Below are 25,913 nucleotides of genomic sequence, written 5' to 3'. Positions count from 1 at the left end.
GTGTATTAGTGCTCGGACAAACACACTTAGACTGAATTTTAATGGTTCAAAGAATGTCAGGCAAAATGGTTGGCCCTCACGTATGTTCACTTAATCAAATTTGGCCCTCTTTGAAAAAGTTTTGTCGAGGTTCTCCCCCCCTTTGCCCGCAGCCTTTTGGCACATGGCACAGGTCCCAGAAAGCTGCGGGACAATTCACAAAGTGCAGCACAGTTTGCACATGTGCAGTGGGAGGCTGGCTGTGAAGCTGCAAGGAATCACAGCCGGCATCCTACACTTAGGATGCCTGCATCGGCTGATCTGAAGACCGGTGAAGAAACGGCTTGGGTGAGGACGGTGTTGGATCCTTGGACAGGTAAATGTCCTTATATTAAAAGTCAACAGCTACAGTATTTGTAGAAGCTGGCTTTGAATTTTTTGTTCCTACAGCAAATAGCTGTTTTAAGCATGTGGAATCTTGTCAGTTGCTAAATATCTTAGTAAATATCTTAGTAAATGGCACTGTGATTTCAGGGGGTCATGGAACATGTAGCAGGTGACCTGCATATCCTGTGGCCTGGCAAACCTGGCCAAGGTTCTTCCCCTCCCTTTTTTCCTCTTCACTGACCCACCCAGAGCTGCTCACTCTGCACCCTTCCCTGTGTCCCTATTGGCAGGAGTAGGAGAGCAAATGACAGGAGCAATTACAGGAACAAACCAGAAGGAACTTAACAAGCAGCAGCAGCTGCAAATAATTCTGGGATATGTAGTCCCCATCTAAAATGCCCCATCGTTTTCTATGGACACAGAACTACAAGAGCCAACATGCTCTAGGTGCAAAGGAACTAAAAACTCCATCTTGCTGATCTGAGGAGATGATCAGACACAGCGAGGCAAGAGAAAAGACTGGACCTAGGGGAGAGGTGCTGACACCCAAGCCAGTCCACCACATGATTTCAGGCATCCACAGTTGCTCAGGGACATCCAGCCTGAAAGAAGGGGATCCCAGGTGCACATCCAGGCACACCTGCATCGATGGTGGTGAAGCATTCCAGTGTGAGGTGGTCAGTCGGGTCACCAGGAGAGCCTGCCTGTTCCAGGACATTCGTTTGGGCCTGACCACAGGATTTGGGTGAGGGGACACTTGTCTATTGCAGAAAACAAGGACACTGCACACAGAGTTGTATGGACACTGTTTACAGACACCATTGTCCTTTCACCTTGCATTCTTTACTTGATAATCCAGGTCAGTGTTGTTTGGCCCTGCTATTCAGGAGTTTAAGTGCACCAACGAGAGTGGCTAGCTGAAGATACAAAGCCTTATCTTTCTTCAAAAGGACTGAAGTTACTAGTGCCATATGGGCACGCACACACATACTCAGGGCTCTGTATATGTAGTGGGTGTGCGGGACAATTTATCAGAGAAGCTAAGCCATTAAATATTGATTTGAATACAGTGTTTGTAGTTGGGCCTGTGGTCTCAGGAGTCAAAATGGAGAGGTCTGACATAAGAAAGGGTAATTCTTCTGCTCTTCTCCTGCCTGGAATCATGGATCCAATTTACATAGAGGTATAATCTACTATAGGATTGTCATTGCTAAGTGTTTACCTCTGCTCTTGGGGTTATTCTCAGGCTGAGAATCCCCTGATAGTAGCCTGAATACAATATTGAGCTATATTGCTCTTGGTCTTAATTATTATTGTTCAACTAATTCACTTCACATATGTGCATTGTTACTATTTATTACTTTTCCACAGAAGCCTCACAGTAAAGGCAATTTATGTGTTTTATCATAACGTGTGTGTTTCTCATTGGTCCTTACACTTACACTATTGCCATGTGTGCCAGAAGGGGCTGAGACTGTTATTGGGGCTGAGAGGCAGAGTAACAGACTTAAGCAGCTGCTACGGGGTAGTGCTACATGTGGGGGCTCGTCTGGGATTTTTACCGCTACTCTGCAATCAACACCCCTCTCAAGACAGCACCCCTACAAGTGGTAAGATGGCCCCAGCTGCTGCAACACAGTGGTGCCATGAAGAAAGCGCCTGCCCCGGAGTCAAGCATAGTAATTGAGTTCTCAGGGGATCAAGAAAGAACAGATCAGCCAAGAGGTGAAGACATTGATTCCAGACCAGAGGACATGGTTGATTGATATCAGACCAGATCAAGAGACCTCTTACTCCTGTGCACTACTAGAGTGTAAGCTAGGTTTCCTAACAGTTTGCAAGGAACCAGTGTACAGTTATCTGACAAGACTGAGTCTCATCTAATTCAGCACATCAGACATGTCTCCAGCAAGTTCTAGCCAAGCTGAGGTCATGAAGGAAGAAGTCCATCCATGACACCCTCAGCCATGATTGGGCCGGAGTTCTTCACTACTATGGGAGATTTCATGTCAAAGTGCCAGAGGGATACTCCACCATGCTCTGGAAGTAGGTTACAGAGCCTATGACCTTACCCAGGTTAATGCAGTTATACATTCCTTTGCCGGAATGTCTCTGTCTCCTTTTCCTCCTGGCCATTCACAAAACAAAGCTTGGGGTAAAGCATTTTGTAAATGGCGAGAAGGAAAAGAAGTTAGAGACATGAACATAGCCTTTGCATCTATGAGACCTACAGGGCTTACAATAAATTGGGCTGAAAGTACAGTTGGAGCTGTACCAATCCCAGCTTGTAAACAAACATTTTGCACATGTAGAATAAAGCCAGCATCACAGGGGGTTGCTTTTGTGGCAATGGATGTATAACTACTTTAATGCAGGCTATAATATTTTATTTGCAATATTGTTATTATTACGTGTAATAATAAATTGCCAGATCTGCTACAAGTAAATGATAACCCCCAACTCCACTTGCAGGGTTTCTTGGCAAGCAGCAATTGCAGATCTGGTTCTGGAGAGTACCTTCTGGGTAGCCAATAATATTATCTTACAACAACATATTACATTTTACTATTATATAACAATATTCAGCTAGTATGAGAAATTAGAAACCATTAGCTCGTTTGTGATAATTAGGGAGCTCAGTGTCCAGTTTTGAGTTCCCAATATTGTACTTTACTTATGCTACAGGCATAGAAGAGCACTGAACCTTGTTAAAAAACAAAACAAAAACCAAAGTTAGAATTCTTAGAACACAGATAGACCTTTGAGATACAAAAAAAAAAAAAAGAAGAAAAAAACTGTTTTGCAAAACTGTAACTATCTTTGTACATTTTAGACATACTGTTATGTTTTACCCATTGAAGGAAACTTGTTATGGGAGGAATGTGGAGCCTGCCATTGCTGAACACACTTTCTGAAAATGCTAGCCTCCTGGTTGTAATGATGATCCCCATACTTCAATACTCTAAGCCATTGACTTTGAACAAGAATTCAGATTGGAACTTCTGACATTTCTTTGACTTTCCTATTCTACAGACTTGTTCTGGGTCAGAGACACAAAAATATCTTTAAAGGGGTTGTTTTTTATTTTCTAAATACATTCCTTTAAGCTAGTGCATTGTTGGTTCACTTACCTTTTCCTTAGATTTCCCTTCTAAATGTTTTTTTTCTTGGTTTTCTTTGTCTGAATTTCTCACTTCCTGTTCCTCCTCAGTAAGCCATTCAGTAAGCTGTTCTGGCTGACTAAACACCGCTCGGATGATGGTGTGAAGTTTACTGAGGAGAAACAGGAAGTGAGAAATTCAGACAAAGAAAAAAAACATTTAGAAGGGAAATCGAAGGAAAAGGTAAGTGAACCAACAATGCACTAGCTTAAAGGAACCTATTTAGAAAATAAAAAAACAAAGCTTTACAACCCCTTTAAAGCAAACCTTCACCCCAAAAGTACATAAAAACATGGAAAAGTGACAGCAGAAAAAGAGTAGTCCACTGAGTCTGCCTCTTTTTTTTTTTTTTCCTTTTTTATATATACTTTTTAGTATAGATCTATGTTTGTCCTAAGCATGTTTACAGCCATTAACTGTTGACTAATTCACTATCTCTGCTGGAAGTTTATTCCAAGCATCAATTAACCTTTCAGTAAAATAATACTTTCTAAGATTAGTTTTGAACTTTCCTCCAGTTAATTTGTGGTCATGTACCCATGTTCTTGATGTTGGTATCATATAGAAAAAACTTCTCCCCTGAACCGTATTCACCCCCTTGTATTTAAAGGTTTCAATCATGTCTCCCCTTTCCCTTCTTTCCTCCAGACTGTACGCTTTAAGTTCCTTAAGTCGCTCTCAATATGTTTTATCTCCAGAACTTTCATAATTTTTCTTAACTGTCTCTGGACTCGTTCTATCTTATCAATATCTTTTTGTAAGTGAGGTCTCCAGAACTGGACACAGTATTCTAAACGGGGGAATGGGGACTTCCTTCCTCCTGCTGGTGATCCCTCTAGTGATACATTCTAGAATTCTATTCACTTTTCCCACTGCCTGATCACACTGTTTACTAATTTTGCAATCACCTGAAATAAGTACCTCCAAATCTTTTCCCTTTGTAGTGCTGGCTAACACTGTACCCCCAATGTTGTACGGCATTAATTTACATTTAAAAACATTGAATTGCAGTTTCCACCTTTGTTGACCAATCTTTCAGCAATGCCAAATCATGTTCCATGTTACAGACACCTGCAACCCTATTACACACCTTTGTATCATCAGCAAAAAGACATACCTTGCCCAACAAATCTTAAAGCCGCGTACACACGGGTGGACTGTATGGCCAACTTAGTCCGTCAGACAATCCGACGGACAGTCCGTCCTACTTTCGAATGAACAGACTTGACCACACACGGATGCAAAACAGTCCGTCGAAAGTTTGCGCGATGACGTGTACAGCACGTACGATGGGACTAGAAATAGGAAGTCCAATACACAGCAATGCAACCTTTCGCCGTGTAAATCCTTTCTGAGCATGCGCCATACTTAGTCCGTCGAACTAGCCTACTCACGAGCGGATTTTGTCCGCTGAAACCAAAGTCTGACGGACAATATTACGGAAATTCCGAAATACTTAGTCCGCCAGACTGCACGCTGAAAAAGTCCGCTGAAGCCCACACACGAGCGGACTGTCCGCTGAAATGTGTTTCGACGGACTAAGTTGGCCAGACAGTCCGCCCGTGTGTACGCGGCTTTAGGTATACCAGGGGGAAAATAATTATTTCTTCCTCTGCAGAATTTCTAAGTTTGCCCACTTAACAATAAATAAAGGGTCTATAATTTTTTTTATCATAGGTGTATTTTAAATGCTAGAGACAGAATATCAACCAAAAATCCAGAAAAAGCACATAAAACAAATGCTATAAATTAAGTTGCAATTCAGTGAGTAAAATAAAAATTTGATTCCCAAGCAAAACATGACTTAGTATTTGGTGGAGCACAGAGGTAAGACGTTTCTTGTCATTGGTGACCAGGTTTGCACACATCTCAGGGGGATTTTGGTCCACTCTTCTTTACAGATCTTCTCTAAATCCTTAAGGTTTCTTGGCTATCTCTTGGCAACTCCAAGTTTCAGCTCCCTCCTTAATATTTCTATAGGATTAAGGTCTGGAGACTGGCTAGGCCACTTTATGACCATAATGTGCTTCTTCTTAAGCCACTCCTTTGTTGCCTTGGCAGTATGTTTTGGGTCATTCTCATGCTGGAAGACCCATCCATGACCCATCTTCAGTGTTCTGGCTGAGGGAAGAAGGTTCTCATCCAAGATTTTACAATACATGACCCCGCTCATTGGCTCTTCAATGCTGCAAAGTTGGCGTGTACCTTTAGCAGAGAAACAGCATAATCAGCATTTTTCTTTCTCCAAACACAGTGAGTCGAGTTAATGTCCAAGAGCTCAATTTTGGACTTATCTGACCACAGCACTTTCCCCCAATCCTTCTCAGACTCATTTAGAAGTTCTTTGGCATGACTGTACATGTACCTTCTTGAGGTGGGGGACTCGCTGTGTTTGGAGGAAGAAAAATGCTGACTATGACCCTAAGAAGACCATACCTACACCATCCCTACATTCAAGCACAGAGGTGGAAACATTTTGCTTTGGAACGGTTTGTCTGCTAAAGGTACAGACCTACTTTGCTACATTGGATGGGGTCATGTATTGTAAAATGATGAGGACCTCCTTCCCTCAGCCAGAACACTGAAGATGGATCATGGATGAGTCTTTCAGCATGACACTGCCACAAAACATACCGCTAGGCAACAAAGGATTGGCGTCATTAAGGTCAGAGTGGCCTAGCCAGTCTCCAGACTTTAATCCTATAGAAATTTTATGGAGGGAGCTGAAACTTTGAGTTTCCAAGTGACAGCCAAAAAAACCTTAAGATTTAGAGAAGATCTGTAAAAAAAAAAAAAGATTGGACCAAAATCCCTCCTGAGATGTGTGCAAATCTGGTAACCAACTATAAGAAAACATCTTGCCTTGTAAGCAAGGGTTTCTCCACGAAGTATTAATACATGTTTTGTTTGGGAACTGGATACTTAATTTACTCACTGAACTTAAACTCAATTTATATTTGTATCATGTGTTTTTTCTGGATTTTTGGTTGATATTCTGTCTCCATCATTTAAAATACACCCATGATAAACATAATAAACCCTTCATCTTTGTCAGTGGGCAAGCTTAGAAAATCTGCAGGGGATCAAATATTTTTTTCCCCCACTGTATTTCTTACATAGAGATTAAGTAGAACAGGACCCAGTACAGAGCCTTGTGGAGAGTCCTACTGTCAAAATACAATATCTCAGGAGGGTAGAACCCTCATCCATCTCGCCACTTGTTGAAAAAAAATAAAAATAAAAATAATTTATGACCAGCTAACGACTTGTCAAGACTCCTCATAGGGCTTACATGATGCTTCAGCAAAACTTCCAGCCAGATGTGTAATTATTATTACATCGTTAAAAGTATTTTTTTAATCCTAATATTATTTTAATTATAATTTAATTGTAATATTATTTTAATACCAATTAATATAATTCCAATAGTGTAAATACATGAATTTTACTTGATATCAACTATTTGTGGTCCCTATAGAGTAGATCTCAGAAAAAGGGAAGGAGAAGCAGCACAAGGAGCATGTGGGTAGAGCAGTATACGGAGAAACAAGCTCATAAGTCTGCTGCTTCTGCTGCCATCAGTCTCAGAGTGGTTATTGGGAGGAGACATGTAAGTGAAGTTGAAACTGCAGCAAAGAAAAATCCGGTCTTCTCACTTGCCAGAAAGTGTAAATCTCAGATTTTGGTGGATAGATATGCATATCTTTTGGCTGGGAAAACGACTCTTATTAATGATTTTCACCTGTGCACTTAGTTATTTGCCTGAAATTCAGTTTTAAATGTTCATTCCGCCTTGAATAGGTTTGAACTAAAAATTGTTCTGGATGAAGCCATGGTAAATCCTGCGTTTATATAAACAGAAGTCCCAGTATACATTGAAGATGTTTTATATTTTTGGAAAATACATTTTATACAAAGGCCTATCAATAATATGGATATTTCAGTCCCTGCTTGCTCTTAAATATTACATAGTTCAAGTATCACAGCCAAAATATAGAATAAACATTTAATTTACTCAAGTACAAAGTTAAGAAAATCTACAAACCAACATTTATAAATATAGAATAGTTATCAAAATGAATATAATCTTCAGGTCAACACATATACACACAAACTTTTCCATCATGACATATCCCATTTCTTGGGCGTGTATTTTAGTTCATGATTTATTGTTATTCATGTTAGCAGGAAAAAGGTGTATTTTCTAAGGCGGTTGGTTAAATTGGTGATTATTAAAGATGAAAAAGAATAGCGGTGATATGAAAAATATTATTTTGATATGGTGTAGCTGACTCTGCTATTCTAGACAAATGTCACAGGTAAACATGAAATGTTTTCATATTACAAAAATTCTGAGTATTCCATTTGTTTGGATTTAATGAGAGCACCAGTCTAGGTTTTAGGAAGCCGGTAGGCATACCACTTATAAATATTTTATAGCGCAGGAAGTCCAGAGAACACTTTGCAAAGTTGGCCATGGATCATTGTGAGTGTCATATTTCCATTGCAGGATATCAGAAGGTATGTTGTGTAACTAAAGCTTCACGATCTTATTTTCGGCAGGGAATTGTGTGATGACAGACTGTTTGCCTAAAATCCGACCGTTAGTACGTACTATCAGGCAATTGTTGGCCAACTTACCACCAACAAATGTTGGATGGCAGGCTAGTAAATTTTCGGCGGACAACGGTTTGTTGTCAGATTTTCCTATTGTGTGTACACAAGTCCGTCACACAAAAGTCCAAAGTACAAACATGCATGCTCGGAATCAATGCTCACCAAACATGACATTAGCAGAAGGTGCCCAAAGGGTGGCGCTCAGGAGCTGAGATTCCTCGTAGTACGTCACTACGCTCGTGTTTGTTGGCCGACAATTGTGTGCCGTTAGTATGCAAGACAAAATCCAGGCACACGCCCTTCAGACAAAAGTCTGATGCTTTGTTGGCCAACAATCTCATAGTGTGTACGAGGCTTTAATCTTAGAATTCTTAGTACTTGTGTGTTCTGAACTTCCATGGCTATGCCAGTATGAGGAGCAATAAACAAAATAAATAAAAATTCTGCATGTGCAAAATGTCACCTGTTTTTATGTCTAAAGCCACTTATGTATATACATACAGAATATATGCGTACACACACACTTATAGATGTATACAAATCAACTGCTTCCATTGTGGCTGCTTTGAAGGTGAAGACTCTCAAATGCAAGACCTTGCCTCCTCCCATGTGGAGATCTGCATAGCCTAATGCATGAATAATGCAAGCATGATCTCTTGTTTGGCCTTCAGACTGTATGCTGAAATAAACAATTAAAAAGAAATCATTAAGAGACATTTACAGCATGAATATATTAACTAAGGTCATAACATTTACAAAATTGCTGCTCCTTTGTTAGATGTTTTAATACTTATACAATTACAACGCTCCACGTCAATAAGAAAGTTTTGCTGCAAGTTCAATGGCTTTAAAAGCTTCTTTTTTTAAACTAAAAATGCCCCTGCAACAGTGATCACAGGGAGTAATATATGTCCCTGCATCAGTAGAAGTCATAAATGTCCCTGTGTTGGCAGTCACTAGTAGTGTTCAGTAGGAATAGTAAATGTCCTCACATTGACAGTTATTAGAAGTGTATGCCCCTGTGTCAATATGGGTAGTACATGTCTCTGCATCGGTGGTCAGTAGGAGGAATAAATGTCCCAGCATGGATGGTCAGTGAGAGTAATAAATGCATCCATAGAATTAAAAATACCCCTGCATCAGTGAACAGTGATAATAAGGGCCCTTGCATTAGTGGGAGTGATATATTGCCCTATGCCAATGGTCAGTATGGTACCCCTATGTCAGTGGAAATGGTACTCCTGCATCAGTGTGTAAGAGGGGGTAGCGTGATGGGGTGGCTGTCACGTTCTCCACTTTTCTCTCCTCATTGGGTGCGCCAAGCAAGGGTCACATAAGCGGCCTATTCCGGCCTCTATGCTAGGCTCTTTGGAAAGAGTCACTGCTTCACACATCAGGTACCTTTGCTTGAACAGAGGATTGAACTCTAATACACTCTCTTGTTTTTACTGTACATCGCCATGGTCACTTGTACATTTAGGAGGGATTTGCAGAGCCCTTGCCCTCTCTACCTGTCCAGCATATCACCACTACCTCATTCCCAATAACAGTATGGAGTCCCACCGTGTGTGTGCACTTGGCATAACTCTTCCTCTTCCATACATGTGTACTGACTGGGGACCTCTGTGGCACTAGAGAAATCTTTGTTACCCTTGGTAACCACTGTATCTTCACACCGTATTTGTACTGTTGTCTTCATACCCCAGCTTGCCTAGTGACCTCAGCTGTAGGCTATATGTGACGGTTACTTGCATTATTCCCCTTGAGTAATTTCAGACCACGCAAAGGCAAAATGCATTCTTATTCTAACATCCCTAGTCCCAAACTCTGACTAGGGATGTTAGGAAAAGACTGCAAACTCTACATGGCATGCCACTGATTAATAGCATCATGGGCCTGGTGCTGAAGATTTTGGTGAGCCTTTTCATGGAAATAAATTCCACTTTCAATTCTATGTGGGGGAAGGGTCTATTTTCACTTCCATTCCTCCCCCAATCACCACCCACATGAAGGCCCAGAAACACCCACAGTAATCCTTAGACAGTAATCCTGTCCACATCAACTCCCACATCTGCTCCAAGTGACTCCCATAGCCCGCCCTAAAACTACAGAGGCTCAAAGCATGATGGGACATGTAGTACATGTAGTATCAGGACTGGCAAAGGAAGGAAACAGAACTTTGAAATTGAGGCAGAAGGAGGAGTGACATCACAGACACTGAAACCTGCTGTATTCAGCTAAAGGAGGTAAGATACACACAAACACACACACTGATATCGGGGTTGTGATTCATTTATATGCACAATGCTGTTGTTTTGGGGAGGAAAAGCTGGAGTTCTTCTTTAAACTTCACCTACCTACACACCTCACCCCTAAAATACAAACCGTCTGGGCTATATAACACAATCAATATTTCACACATACAAGGCATGAACAACAAGATTCAGGGTATTATATATAATAGTACTTAACCATCTCTGCCTGGTCTACAGGCGGTGGAACTCACGATACTCATTTTGCTGGTACAGGAGACCAGTAAATTCGAAGGTGAAGGGGAAGCTAGAGGCTTGCAGCAGAGAATCATTCTGGTCTTCTGTGGAGGACAGTTTAGCATAATTCTTGTGGACATATGTCGGCACTGGCTGCTCAGGAGGAGACTGGCATCATCGGCATTCCATGAGTCACAAGGACAAATTGAGCAGCCACGTCACAATGTAGATGCCTGGTGTTGGCGAGACCTCATCCAGGTTGGTCTCCTAGGGCAGGGTAGGAGGTGACTCCAAAATGGAAGAACTGGTGGTATCCAGACAGTCTTTCGTTGGGGATTCCAGCATAGGTAGAGGTGGTACTTCTTCCCGAGGGGATTTAGAGACTCCATACTGGTTTTGCAGGATGGCAGCTCAACCCATGAACAGCAGGGGTAGGCCATACCAGAGAGCTGGCTTTGGCCAGCTTGAGGATCTTTGTCGGAGGTTTGGCTGAGGTAACTTCTCTGGCAGCGCGGGTAGCCTTGGGCTGCCGATCACATGGCAAGTTCCTGTCAGGTCATCTGAGTCCAGATGATAGATGCACCCTGTTGGGGTCTGGAGTGGCCCCTACGGCTGACTGCAGCGGATGGAGCTCTAGGTGATACAGGAGAGCAGGTACTCTGTAGTACCAACATGGATGACACCGGGAGCTAGAGCATGAGATTTCCCAGGGTGTGTAATCTAAGAGCCAGCGCGTGTTCACAGAGGCCCCTAGTGATGTTGGAACCTCATACAGTAGCCAATCAGGAAGCAGACATGTGTAGTTTACATAGACTATTGCTGGGCAAGCCTGGACAAGTTCTAACTAGCTAGGTATTGCCACTTTCCCTTTAGAGGTGGTCTTCAGGTATATGCAGTAGGCATAGCCCCACAAGGAAGGGTCACATGATAGGCCTACCATAGGATGGGTTCTTCTGGGCTATGCTATGCACTTTAGAAAGGGGCACTGCTTCACACATGGGGGGGGGTACCTTAACTTGAAACAATGACTGAACTCTAATATACTCTCCTGTTGTTACTGTACATCACCACGATCACTTGTGCATTTCCTCTCCACCTGTCCAGGGTATCACCAGTACCTCACTCCCAGTAATGGTATGGAGCTCCACCATGAACCTAGGGCTGACTCCATGCGTGCACTTTACTTAGCTGTTCCTCTTCTGTAGCTGTGTACAGGCTGGGGATCTCTGCTGTGCTTATCTACTCCAATTGCTATGGGAGATAGACCTGCTCATGGAGAGTTTTAACAGCAACTTCTCCTGCAGGAAGCTGTCCAACCTGTCACTTTTACACACTTATGAAAGGCTGCTAGAGATACCTTTGTTACCCTTGGTAGCCACTGTGTCTCCACACTATTATCTATGGTACTGTTTTCTTCATTCGCCACTGTGTCTAGGGACTTTGAGCTGTAGGCTATATGTACCGGTTACTTGCATTGCACCCCTTGAGTAACTTCAGACCAGGCGAAACCAAAGCTACAAAGCTTTTACTGAAGAATAATATAAGATAACAGTTCAACATTGAGTGCAGTCTTTTCCTAACACCCCTAGTCCCTAACTTCAGGCTTGTGGCTGCCCCAGCATACATGTATAGGAAAGAGTCCATTCTTGGCAGGGTCCATGGATGGTATCTTCAGGGAGGACTGTTCCCAGCACTTTCCCTTAATAGCAAGAACTCCAGGTGCCCCTGTGACACTGGTTCCCCTATGTCAGTGGAAATAATGCTTCTTCGTTGATGTTCAGTGGCTCCCCCCTCCATGTCCAGCTCTATATCCCATGGTGCTCCTCATAGTGATGGCCTGACTGGGTCTATACACCCACCATCTGGAAGAAAAATATACCTCCTGATGCCTGTAGCCTGTTACATTGCTGGGTGCAGAAATGGTCTCTTTTTCAGTGCCTGTTATGCTGCATGTCGTGAATGCAATTGAAAAGCCCTGCATCCTGTGTCTTCTCATTACAGAGGCTGGACTATGGAAACCAGCAGGCCGTAACTGGCCTGCAGACCATAGTTTGGGGACCACTGTTTTAATAATTGGCCAAGTTGCAAGGTATACAGCAAATCAGAAAATGCCTTTGTGTCACCTTTAAATGCAATCAAGCATCTGATACCCATTACAAAACATGCCTGGTCTGGTAAAATGATCACAGTTATAGCACAAAAAATACAAGACATAATAAGCTTTACTACAACATATTAGCCATATTCACTACAGTTTCTGACGTATTATTGCAGTCATAGAATGTTTTTATTTATGGCTCTGTTCCTGTTTAAGCATGCAGTGTAATCCAATGAGCCTGTATCTAGATGTGGAACATCTATTTTAAGTCCCATATTTTTTACAGGACACAGTGACAGTCGTGATGTCATAATAAAGTGGATCTTCACTCTCTGAATCAACACTGCCTATTTTAATCCTTTTGCTGTTAGCATTAGTAAGTAGATAGTAAAGTATGTCATATTTACTTGTTTTAAACTTTTTTTAAAATGTGTCCCTTACTTCCAAGCCTCCAGGAGTCCTCAGGAGGGAAGGAGGGGGTTTTGTCAACTAAGCACATCATCCTGCCTATGTGCCTAAGCTAAGGGCACATGGATTCCAGGAAGTAAATGCTGCATGAAATGCTAGGGTGTGCTTTCAAAGTGATTTCTCAGAAAAATAAATCATGGGGAAATGGATGAATTGGTAAATTTTGCTTTGAACATTACAAATGAATTAAGTAGTGCTTTTGGTTTGTAGTGCTCTGATGCAGTGTGTTTCCACTTTAGGTATAGAACAACATGGTAAATGGGGAAAGTAACTTTAGCTACAGTTCAAACAAACTGTTAATTTCCTGTTACAGCAGGAACACTTGTTATATTCAAACTTTTCAACTACTGTAACATAGTTTTAGTGCTGGTAATATATCATTTTCTTTTATACTTGTAGGCCGGAGGTCAGAAAGCTTTGTTACCTTGTAGGCTACATTAAAATATACAGCTGTAAATACATTGATAATGAAAAAAGCTATATTGAATTCAACCATCTTCTTTTAATAGCGATAGACGGTATAGGAAGTGTATAATAGAACCAGGGTTGCCAATCCCCCGCAAGATTTTTTGCAAAACATGGAAAACTGAGCGACAAAATCCATTTTTACTGACAACCCGAATAGTTACAGAAACTTCTATTAGAAACAAAAAAAATTATTCATGCGGTAGAGGTCTCTGCAAGCAACTGAATGAGCCCTTGAAGGGGACGTCGCTTATTTTAGTACGGGTATTCAGGTCTTAAGAAATTAGTGCACAGGTGTGGGCAGCCTAAAGTTGGCCATAGATGGTTTGAATCTCGGCCGGTTCAGCAGGGACAACCAACATGCCGGATTTTTACATGCAATAATTGTCAGCAGCTATAGCTGCTAGCAATAACCACTGTGTTCTCCCGGCAGGGCCTGCACCCCCCTCCTGCTAGGAGAACACAATAACTCCATGGGAGGGATTCCCACATCAACACTGTCTGTGTTGATTGGATAATTGAGCGATTTTATTTCCTGCAACCCATGATTACAGGAAAGAAAATCATCTATGGCAGGCATAAGACTAAACTTGTACTGGCGGGTGTCCACATCTGTCAGGTGAGGTAATTGTAGGCTCGAGTGAAGGAGGGGACAAGTAGCAGTATTGAGAAGGATAAGGAGTGGGACTGGAGGGATTTTTTAATGGGTGAACATATACTTGTTAGTTAACTCTTATAAAAGAGCTTGACACACAGGTGACATACAGATACATGAATCAATTTAGTTATAAAAAGAGTTGCAATTCTCTTTAACCACTCTCATGTTTCTCAAAGCCAGTGCTGTGCTGCATAGCTAAGTGAGTATACTCACCTTTCTTCATTATTGATACGCAGTATACCTTGATCACCTACCTACTCGTATAAAACTCACAATGCTGTCTTCCCTCTCCAATTCTGGGTTATTTTACTGAAAAATTATCCAAAGACAGATTTTGTATATTTATACTAATGTATTAAAAGTAAATGTAACAAATACATAATTGGGTTAGAAGAATCTCTGACAACTCAAAATTTGAAATCCTGGTGAACAGCATTTACCCTGGACAAATATAGAAGGTGAATCTCCCTAATGGGGACACGGGTGGCAATAAAAACCCTTCCACACTTTGCACTTTCATACTCCATCTAGAACTAATAAATGAAAAAGTTTAGATGAACTTTAAATATCAGTTTTTAGTGGACTGACTGTGATCCATATTAGTTGAAAACTTTCAATAAAAACCTTATATATAAACCTATGCATAAAACTGAAGAGAAATATTCCTTCTTGTTATGTATAGCTCTCGTAATGGCTTTTTTTTTTTTTTTATCAGATATATATGATTTTTAACAGACGGTTCAGTTTTTACAAAAATAATAGGTTATATAAAAAAGGGTTATATAAAAAGGTTATATAAAAAGATAGTAAAAGAAAAAGAATTGTGTAGCAAGCAGTTTACATTCTGTAAATGCCATTCTTGATCATCTTAATAGAATGATAGGCATTTAGCCTATCAGTAATACCAAGGGTCATGACACTTAAGCCCCGTACACACGATTGGATTTTCCGACGGTAAATGTGTGATGACAGGCTGTTGGTGTTTGCAATAAACTTAACTTTCTAACTTACATACATTTACATCCTGCCCATTGGCTCTGGGAGCCCAAAGTCCAATAAGAGCAATCCTTGAGTGACAACAAATTTTACAACGTTGCAAAAAAAAAAAAAAGAAAGGAAAACATTTTACCTCAGATTTAGGGTAGTTTGTTTTTTTAGGCTCCATGCACAATTAAAATGTTGAAAATGTAAAAAAAAAAAAAAGGTGTGTTGTCACTGTCCATCATTTCCTGCCTTTTGCAGAGGGACGTGTAGTGCAATAAACGCCTATAAACGAAATGCTCTTAAACTCTCATAGATTCGCCTCTGTACAATATGCTTTCAATTTGAGTCTTTTATGCCACGTTTTTAAGCTAAAAATGTTGACGTTGTTTCTGCTCCTAGTGTGCATGGAGCCTTAAACTTTAGCAAACTGGAGAGATGCAGAGGGCCCTTTCTGCAATGTTCAGCATAAATGGGCTTGCTTGATCTGAATACTTGCATCTTAGAGAAGAAGTTGCCCCCTAGTTTGGACAACAGTCCAGTTTCAATTTTTCTAAAGGATCAGCTAACTGAATAAAAAAAAAAAAAAAAAGTTTGTAGAGTATACAACAGATCAGATGACTGAAGAACAGCTCAACTGTAAAAACTTGGGTCAGGGACCTGTTCCATCTTCCTGTTAGGCCCCCACATGTTGGCAGACCATTCCTGAGTGCTGCGCCCAGCTTTCCTTATGATGACTTTAATTCCTATAAATGGAGTGGCATAGGCTCCAGTTGGCCTCAATATCCAAGAACTGTTAAAAGTAAGCATGGAAGTCAGGACTTGTACAGGGTTTTAGGACACTCAAATTCTCCAAAGCTTTCTCCTCACACCATTCTGCTCTTTTTTCCTCCAAGTCGTCCATAATGGCTTTAAGCATGTACGGGCAAGTAAGAGAGAAATTTACCTAGCACCTACACTGGGAAGGTGCTACAGGTGTTTATCCAATGACCTACAGGCACCTGCTTCTGCTAAAAATCATTGCTGCAGTGTCTCTTTCACAGCTGCTGAATACTGCCTTGAATGTCTGTCTTACGGTACTGTGAGGGTTAACAGCAGCTACTGAGGAAAGTTGCACCGCTTGCCTTCCCCCTTCCGCCATTTACAAAACTCATACAAATATTGTCCCACAAATCATCGCTTTCTGTGAATGGAGGAGAAGTGGATGAATGCCAGGATTGCCACCACCCATTTACAGAATGTGATACATTGTGGCAGTGGAGTAATATGAGAAATATGAATGGTGGAGAGAGTAGAAACAGGGGGGGGGGGGGGGGACAACTTTTCATAGTAGAAGCTGCTGCTGTTAATACTCACAGTGCTGGAAGACAGCTGCTTAGAACAGTATGTACATTCATAAATTTACAGTTTGCTATAAAAATGTCTCAACTGTAGTCTGGGACAGTTAGCTCTATTGAGACAACACAAGAACTACACATTTTTGAGATAACTGATCCTAAGGATATAGGCCTCTTGTATATATCCTAAGATGTATGTAAAATACAGCCAGAGGAGGTTCACATGCTGTAGTAAATTTATTGTGACATGCTGAGTTGCCACGCAGCCCTGCCAACTGCTGCTGGTTTTGTGGTTGTGCCATATAGCCTCATTATAAATTGCATTTCAGTAAAAAAAAAAAAAACAATGAAAAAAAAAAAAACCCACAGGCATTTAGAAGGTGGCAGGATTACTGCTTAATTTGAGATTTCTGCAATTTTAAAAGCGTTTCACCGCAGAACACTTTTCAGAGTGTTAACCACTTCAATACAAGGCATTTTCACCCTCTTCTTGCCCAGGCCAATTTTCAGCTTTCATTGCTGTAAAATTTTGAATGACAATTGCGCAGTCAACTGTAGAGCTTTCTTTTGGTGGCATTTGATCACTTCTGCGGTTTTTATTTTTTGTGCTATAAACAAAAAAAGCAGCGACAATTTTGAAAGAAAACACAATATTTTTTACTTTTTGCTATAATAAATATTCAGAATTTTTTTTTTTAAAGCAATTTTTCTCAGTTTAGGCCAATATGTATTCTTCTACATATTTAAAAAAAAAAAAAAATAGCAATAAGCGTATATTGATCGGTTTGCACAAAAGTTATAGCTCCTACAAAATAGGGGATAGATTTATGGCATTTTTATTATTTTTTTTTTACTAGTAATGGCAGTGATCTGTGATTTTTATCATGACTGCGACATTGCGGTGGACAGATCGGACACTTTTGACACTATTTTGGGACCATTGACATTTATACAAAGATCAGTGCTATAAATATGCACTGATTACTGTGTAAATGTCACTGGCAAGGAAGGAGTTAACACTAGGGGTCGATCAAGGGGTTAAATGTGTTACCTAGGGAGTGATTCTATCTGTGGGGGGTGGTACTGACTAGGGGAGGAGACCGATCGGTGTTCCTATATACTAGGAAAACACCATCTGTCTCCTCTCCCCTGACAGGACGTGGATGTGTGTGTTTACAGACACACATATCCATGTTCCTCTTCTGCCCCCAGCAATCGCGGATGCCCAGTGGACATTGCAGCTGCGGGCACGTGCATTGACTCCCGAGTGATGCGGCGGGCGCATCACTCGGGAGTCAAAAGCTAAAATACCACCGGAAAGCCGAGGACATCATATGACGCCTGCCCAGGATGGGAGATCCCACCTGCGGACGTCATATGGATATGATAACATGTGGGTATTGAAGTGGTTAAAAGAGTTGTAAAGGCAGAAGGTCCAAGATTCTTCCTTCTGATTTGGCTGAGACACAGCAACAGCACCATTGGCTGCTGCTGCTGTCAATCAAAGTCAGCTAGCCAATCAGGGCCGGGTTAGGGCTCCATGTCTGAATGGACACAGGGAGCTGTGACTCGGGTGCCCCCATAGCAAGCTGCTTGCTCTGGGGACACTGAACAAGAGGGAGGGGCCAGGAGAGCAGAACAGGGATCCGATAAGAGTAGGATCCAGGCTGCTCTGTGTAAATCCACTGCAACAGAGAAGGTAAGTATAACATTTGTTTAACGTTTGTTATTTTTATAGGAAAAAACCCCCAAAAAATAGATTTTACAATCACTTTAAGCTGTATGACTAAATGGCACAGGAGCTGTGTCATTTGTTGTACTTAGATTGTTCATTTGATGTGTGCTCATGCACAGAACACATTAAAATTCTTAAAATTGATAATGTCAATTTAATTATACCATGTGCTATGTTGTGTCATGCTGTGGATGTAGCAGTTTTATGAAAGGCGTGGTGTTGTCTTTAATAGTGGTATTTCTTTAGAATTCAGACTTCTTACACACAGCACCACACATGTTACAATCTGATTGTATGATTTTCTAATTTTGTAATGAAAGGTAATGCTTGATTGATAGGATGGTTTAAAGAGATTGTAAACCGTTGGGGGTAAAAAAATAAAAATAAAATAAATCCTGCAAGGCAATGTCATAATGTGCTATTATGCATAAAAACGTACCTTGGAACGAAGCCCTCCAGCGCTGCAATGCCAGCGCAGAGACTTCCTTCCAGGTTCACGGCCTCCAGCTACATGAGTGGCCAGGGGCACGATGACGTCACTCCTGCGCATGGACTCTGAAGGGTCGGCACTGTAAGCTGGACCTTCAGAGCACATGCGCTGATGATGTCATTGGCTGCATGCACTCTGAATATCTCCTAAACTGTTTAGGATATATTCATAGTTCCCACAGTTAAGCCTTATTATAGGCTTGTCTGTAGGTAAAAGTGGTGTAACAGAGTTTACAATCGCTTTAAGTAGGCGATCATATTACAAAGTTTTTGCAAATCTAAAGTTAATTGTACAGTGATTATATATGGTAAAATTGTAATGTGTATGGTGACCCCAAGATATACCACTTCAGCCCCGGAAGATGACCAGGCCATTTTTTGCGATTCGGCACTGTTTCGCTTTAACTGACTGTCGTGCGATGATGCACCCAAACAAAATTGATGTCCCTTTTTTCCCACAAATAGAGCACTGTACTTTTTGCTATAATAATTATCCCCATTTTAATTTATACATTTTTTGGAAAAAAAGGTAATTTTTAGGCTGATATGTATTCTTCTACATATTTTTGGTAAAAAAAAAAAAATCGCAATAAGCATATATTGATTGGTTTGCGCAAAAGTTATACCTTCTATAAAATAGGGGATAGATTTATAGAATTTTTTATTATTATTATGTTTTTTACTAATAACAGCGGCGATCTGCGATTTTTTTTTATCGGGACTGTGACATTATGGCAGACACATCGGACACTTTTGACACATTTTTGGGACCATTGGCATGTATGCAGTGATCGGTGCTATAAAAATGCACTGATTACTGTAAAAATGTCTCCGGCAGGGAAGGGGTAAACTGCGTTCCCTATGTGTGTTTCTAACTGTAGGGGGAGGGGACTGACCTAGAGGAAATGAAAGATCATGGTTCCTAGATATTAGGAACTCACGATCTGTCACTCCTCACAGAACAGAACAGGACTTTGTGTGTTTACACACACATATCCCTGTTCTGTCTCTCGTGCCTGTGATCGCTCATGGCCGGCAGCCATAGCGACCGTCGGCCATGAGCATCAGCACCCCCCGCAGTGCAGCGAGCACGTACGCACGCCTGCTATCCTGATCTCACCATGTATAGCTATGACGGCTTGCGGGATCGCGTCGACCTGCCGCAGTATAATGATGGCCGCTGGTCGGCAAGCGGTTAATCCATGAGTGTGAACATACCCTGAAAGGTACATTAAAGAGGTTTTACTTCCTCTTTCATTCCCTGCAAAGGCAAAGCATAATGGACTACTATGCATCGCATAGTAGTCCATTATGTGTCACTTACCTGACACAGGAGCCAGCGAAGTCACCGCTGTCCCCTGTAGTCCAGCGCATCCATCTTCTCGGTGGGGTCTTGCAGCTCCACCGCTGTCATTCGGCAAAGCCGCGATGACGTCACTCCCACGCATGCGCATGGGAGCCGACACGCGTGGCATCTCCGTCATTGAAGATGCCGCGCTCAGTGCGCCTGCGCGCCGCTGTCTACGGCGCATGCGCCGTAGACAGCGGTGCCTGTCTTCGGGCAAATATCTCCTAAACCGTATAGGTTTAGGAGATATTTCTTGGACCTACAGGTAAGCCTTAATCTAGGCTTACCTGTAGGTCAAAGTGTGTTGTAAGGGTTTACAACCACTTTAAAGCTGAAATAGCAATTTTAAAATTCTGGTAAATATATCCCAGTACTAATACTGCTTCATATGTAAAATTCATTTAAAAATCACAATCAGTCAACAGTCTTCAGAATGAAGGGCTTATAACGGAGAGAACACCCTGCACCTAAGCACATATTTATAATTGTTACCACTATCTCTTCATGCAAGTTATTCTATCTTTTAGTATTTGCAGTCTTAGCAGGCAACGTATTCTGAAACACATGACTGTCCTCACACAGTCAGAGTCAGCAAATTCATTTATTTGATCCTCTCACACCATCGAGTAATAGAAAGGAGAAATTGAATGTAATTTCATACACAGTAACAATAAAAAGAATGCATACCGTTGTAAAATGGACAACACAGTACGTAGTAATAACCGCTAGACCAATAAGTATTGACGCAATCGCTACATACAAGGCATTACGTCCCAACCTCTTCGATCCATCGATATCTCCATCATTATAGCTGTTTAAGGCCTGCAGTAGTAAAAGTACAAAATTAATTTATCTTTTTATATCAGAATGTGCTTTCTTTCTTAATAACTAGGTTATCATTTGATCATGTTAGTACAGAAAAGAAAATAGAAAGCATATTTCAGTTGCACATAAGCATTCAATAAATTGCAAAACTGTATTTAACCACTTGGCCAAAGACCAGAGGACTTTTTGCGATATGGCACTGCGTCGCTTTAACTGACAATTGCACGGTCGTGCGACGTGGCTCCCAAACAAAATCCTTTTTTTCCCACAAATAGAGCTTTCTTTTGGTGGTATTTGATTACCTCGGCGGTTTTTATTTTTTGCACTATAAACAATAACATAGTGACAATTTAAAAAAAACACAATATTTTTTACTTTTTGCTATAATAAATATCCCCAACAAATATATAAAAAAACATTTTTATTCCTCAGTTTAGGTAGATACATTTTCTTCTACACATTTTTGGTGAATTTTTTTTTGCAATAAGCGTTTATTGATTGGTTTGCACAAAAGTTATAGCATTTACAAAATAGGGGATAGTTTTATGGCATTTTTATTAATAATTTTTTTTTATTAGTAATGGCGGCAATCAAGGATTTTTATTGTGACTGCGACATTATGGAGGACAGATCGGACACTTTTGGCACGATTTTGGGACCATTCACATTTATACAGCGATCAGTGCAATTAAAAATGTATTGATTACTGTGTAAATGTGACTGACAGTGAAGGGGTTAACCACTAGGTAGCGCTGTAGGGATTTAGTGTGTCTTAGGGAGTGATTCTAATTGTGGGGGGGAGGAGCTGTGTGTGACACAACACCGATCACCGGCGCCCGAGGTCAGCCCCCCGAACCGACCACAATGCATTGCAGCACGGAACAGTGCATTGCAAGCCCTGATTGGCTGAAGCAGTAAGAGCTTCAGCCAATCAGAACACAGAGCACTGTCAGAGTCATGATTGGACACTGTCATCATGACTTTATACAATCATGGCTCATTCCCGCCCCACAGTATAAAAGTATTCTTTCAATAGCAGCCATTTTCAGTGCGATTTCGGCATGAAGAGAGATAGAACAGGGCTCTGTTCAGTGCTATTGGTTAGTTAGTGTGTTATACTGTGCTATTTTGCTTCAATTGTCAGTGTAGAATATTAATTTAGTGTCAGTCTAGGGCTAATGTGCGTGTAGTGAGGAGGACCATCATTCAGATTTGGATAGTGTGCAGCTAGAGTAGGGACAGCTCAAATAGTTTCCCTGTAGTGTAGTGAGACCGTGTCAGTAATCTTTATATTAGTGCATAGCTAGAGTAGTGACAGCATTGGTGAAGTGGCGGTTGAACACCGTCTATTTGATTGCGTTACAGCCAGTTTAAAGCCATATAGTTTTGTGTGCGTTCGTTCCAGTTTAACGCCATATAGTGTGTTGATGGCACTTTAACGCATATAGTTTTGTGCGTTACTGCCAGTTTAATGCCATTTACTTCTGTGTGCATTACTGCCAGTTTAACGCCATATAGTTCTGTGTGCGTTACTGCCAGTTTAACGCTATATAGTTTTGTGTGTTACTGCCAGTTTAACGCCATTTACTTTTGTGTGTGTTACTGCCAGTTTAACGTCATCTAGTCACTGTACATTTGGTGCATTATATTGCAGTATATTATAGTGTATCTGTGGAGTGTGTCTGTGTAGTGTGAGTACGTAAATTAACCACTTCAGTCCCGGACCAATTGTCAGCCTAAGGACCAGAGGTCTTTTTACAATTTCGCACTGCACTGCTTTAACTGGTTATTGCGCGGTCATGCAAGGTTGTACCCAAACGAAATTTGCATCCTTTTCTTCCCACAAATAGAGCTTTCTTTTGATGGTATTTGATTGCCTTTGCGATTTTTTATTTTTTGCGCTATCAATGGAAAAAGACCGAAAATTTTGAGAAAAAAAGATATTTTCTACTTTCTGTTATAAAAAAAATTTTTGTCCCAAGTAATTGAATAATGACACAAAAAAAAAAGTTTACAAAAAGTTGTCACTAAATGATATATTGCTCACACATGCCATAGTTATATGTGGAATTGCACCCCAAAATATATTCTACTGCTTCTTCTGAGTACGAGGATACCACATATGTGGGACTTTTTGGGAGTCTAGCTGCGTACGGCACCCCGAAAACCAATCACTGCCTTCAGGGTTTCTAAGGGTGCAAATTTTTGATTTCACTCGTCACTACCTATCACAGTTTCGAAGGCCATAAAATGCCAAAATAGCACAAAACCCCCCCCAAATGACCCCATTTTGGAAAGTAGACACCCTAAGCTATTTACTGAGAGGCATGTTGAGTCCATGAAATATTTTATATTTTGTCACAAGTTGCAGGAATATAAAAATTTTTTTTTTTTTTGCACAAAGTTGTCACTAAATGATATATTGCTCACACATGCTATAGGCATAAGTCAAATTACATCCCAAAATTAATTCTGCTGCTTCTCCCGAGTACGGGGATACCACATGTGGGGGACTTTTTGTGAGCCTAGCCACGTACAGGACCCCGAAAACCAAGCACTGCCTTCCGGATTTAAATATAAAACGCTACCAAAAAAAACTGTTAGCGATCGCAGGGATCAGGCCTGACTGCGATCGCTGCAGTTATGTGTTTAGTGTTTTGTAAGTGACAGTGATCGATCGATACTGCACTTGGGTGGGCTGGGCAGAGGGGCAAAACGCAGGTGCTAGCAGGTATCTGGGCTGATCCTGCTAACAATGCATTTTTTTGGAACCCTAAACTGCTGGGGACGCTAGTATAGATCTGATCAGATTAGATATTGATCTGTTCAGATTCTATACCACTACGGGAGGTTTATGCTTTGCGCGTGGGTGTTAGCGGTACTGGCAATAACCTAGCGCTGCCTGGGGCGACGCAGACCCTGACCCTAAACCCTAATTGATATCACCCGCCGGGTGATCAAGGGGTTAAACCTTTATTGGGTAATAAATGGTGGGTGCCCTGATGCTATAAAAAGCAAACTAACTAACCAGAGTTACCCGTAACACTTATACGGTGATCACTGGTGAAAGGGTTAACTAGGGGCAATCAGGGGGTTCAAATTTTTATTAGGTAGTATATGGGGGTCACTGGCGCTATATAAAAACCTGACGGGGAACCTAAATAACTAACTGGCTAACCAGCGTCACCAGTGACACTTATACGGTGATCGCTGGTGAAAGGGTTAACTAGGGGCAATCAGGGGGTTAAAACCATTACTGGGTAGTATATGGGGGTACCTAGCGCTATAAAAACCTGGCGGTGAACCTAAAAAAAAATAACTAGCTACCTAGCAAAACTAGTGACACTAATGCAGCGATCAGAAAAATGATCGCTTAGTGACACTGGCAAAAGGGGGTGAAAAGGTTAACTAGGGGCAATCAGGGGGTTAAAACTAGAAGTCGACCGATATGGGTTTTTCTCTGGCCGATGCCGATGCCGATATTTAGAAATCATGGCGGCCGATTGCCGATATATGATGCCGATTTTTTTGGGCCGATATGTTAGGCCGATTTTATTTTATTTATTTATTTATTTTTAATCCCCCTTGATCTAACACACCTTTCCCACTGTGGCGTTTTAAGGCGCTTTTGGGCTAAAAATAGCGCCTGTAAAGTGCCTGTAAAATGGCTCCCCTGCAGTCTGTGTGAAAGACAGAGTGCTTTCACACTGAGGCGATGCGCTGGCAGGATCTTAAAAAAAAGTCCTGCAAGCAGCACGTTTGGAGTGGTGTATACCGCTCCTCCACCACTCCTGCCCATTGATATGAATGGGCACCACTGCCGAAGCGCATGCAATGCGATTTGGCAGCAGTGCTTCATGGGCGCATTTAACCTCTTCTTTGGCCGCTAGCTGGGTTATATGTGCCCCACTAGCAGCCAAATAGCACCGCTAAAATGATGGTAAAGAGCCACTAAAACTTGCGTTTTACCATCAACGCCTGCCCGCTCCAGTGTGAAAGCGGCCTTCATACGTGATACAGAAAATTTCTTACAGTTAAACATTTATTAAACAAAACAAACCTCCAATCAGTTTACTTGTATGTATGATTTAGATAAATATATATATATATATATATATTAAATAAAAACAGGTAGTCAAAACTTTTGGACAAAAAAAAAAAAAAAATGGGCTAAGTATACTGTTTTTATTTTATTTTTATTTTTTAAATGGTGTATTTTTTTCCCAAAAAAATGCATTTGAAAGACCTCTGTGCAAATGCCGTGTGACATAAAATATTGCAACAACCGCTATTTTATTCCCTAGGATCTCTGCTAAAAAAATATATATAATTTTTGGGGGGGTCTAAGTGATTTTCTGGCAGAAAATACAGGATTTTTACTTGTAAGCAACAAGTGTCAGAAAATATTTAGTCTTTAAATGGTTAAACTGAGAACTTCTACACACAGAGATGACTTAATTCATTCATGTGTAAACATTGTATCATTTAGTTCTTTTCTTGGCAGCCTGCCCAGAGAGGAGGAAAGTGTTGCTATGACGACTCAGTCAACTTAGACTGACTTCTATTACAGAAATCATTTCAAAGTCCCGCTGTAGTTCTAAATCGGCTTTTTATCAGCACAAATCGGCCGATGCCGATTATTTAAAAAACGGCAAATATCGGCCGATATATCGGTCGACCTCTAGTTAAAACCATTATTGGGTAGTATATCGGGGTACCTAGCGCTATAAAAACCTGGCGGTGAACCTAAAAAAATAACTAGCTACTTAGCGGCACCAGTGACACTAATGCAGCGATCAGAAAAACAATCGCTTAGTGACACTGGCAAAAGGGGGTGAAAGGGTTAACTCTAGGGGCAATCAGGGAGTTAAACTTT

At 41.1% G+C, this 25,913-nt stretch overlaps 1 protein-coding gene across 3 annotated transcripts in view; it reads right to left on the bottom strand.

Annotated features, from left to right (window-relative positions):
* PRKAB1 (protein kinase AMP-activated non-catalytic subunit beta 1) overlaps positions 1–25,913 on the bottom strand; it is a 169,056-nt gene that overhangs the window by 87,577 nt on the left and 55,566 nt on the right. For 2 of the 3 annotated variants that reach the window (XM_077461434.1, XM_077461431.1), the window contains exon 2: positions 20,900–21,034. In XM_077461434.1, coding sequence (XP_077317560.1) covers positions 20,900–21,034 — 135 coding nt within the window. Of the gene's footprint in view, positions 1–7,519; positions 8,824–20,899; positions 21,035–25,913 lie in introns of those variants that run through there. The other variant, XM_077461433.1, reaches the window with a different exon arrangement.

The sequence above is a fragment of the Lithobates pipiens genome, unplaced genomic scaffold, assembly GCF_037356315.1.
Source record: "Lithobates pipiens isolate NorthernLeopardFrog02 unplaced genomic scaffold, aLitPip1_a1.2 Scaffold_3, whole genome shotgun sequence".
NCBI lineage: Eukaryota > Metazoa > Chordata > Amphibia > Anura > Ranidae > Lithobates > Lithobates pipiens.
This window is presented reverse-complemented; position numbering and strand designations above follow the sequence as displayed.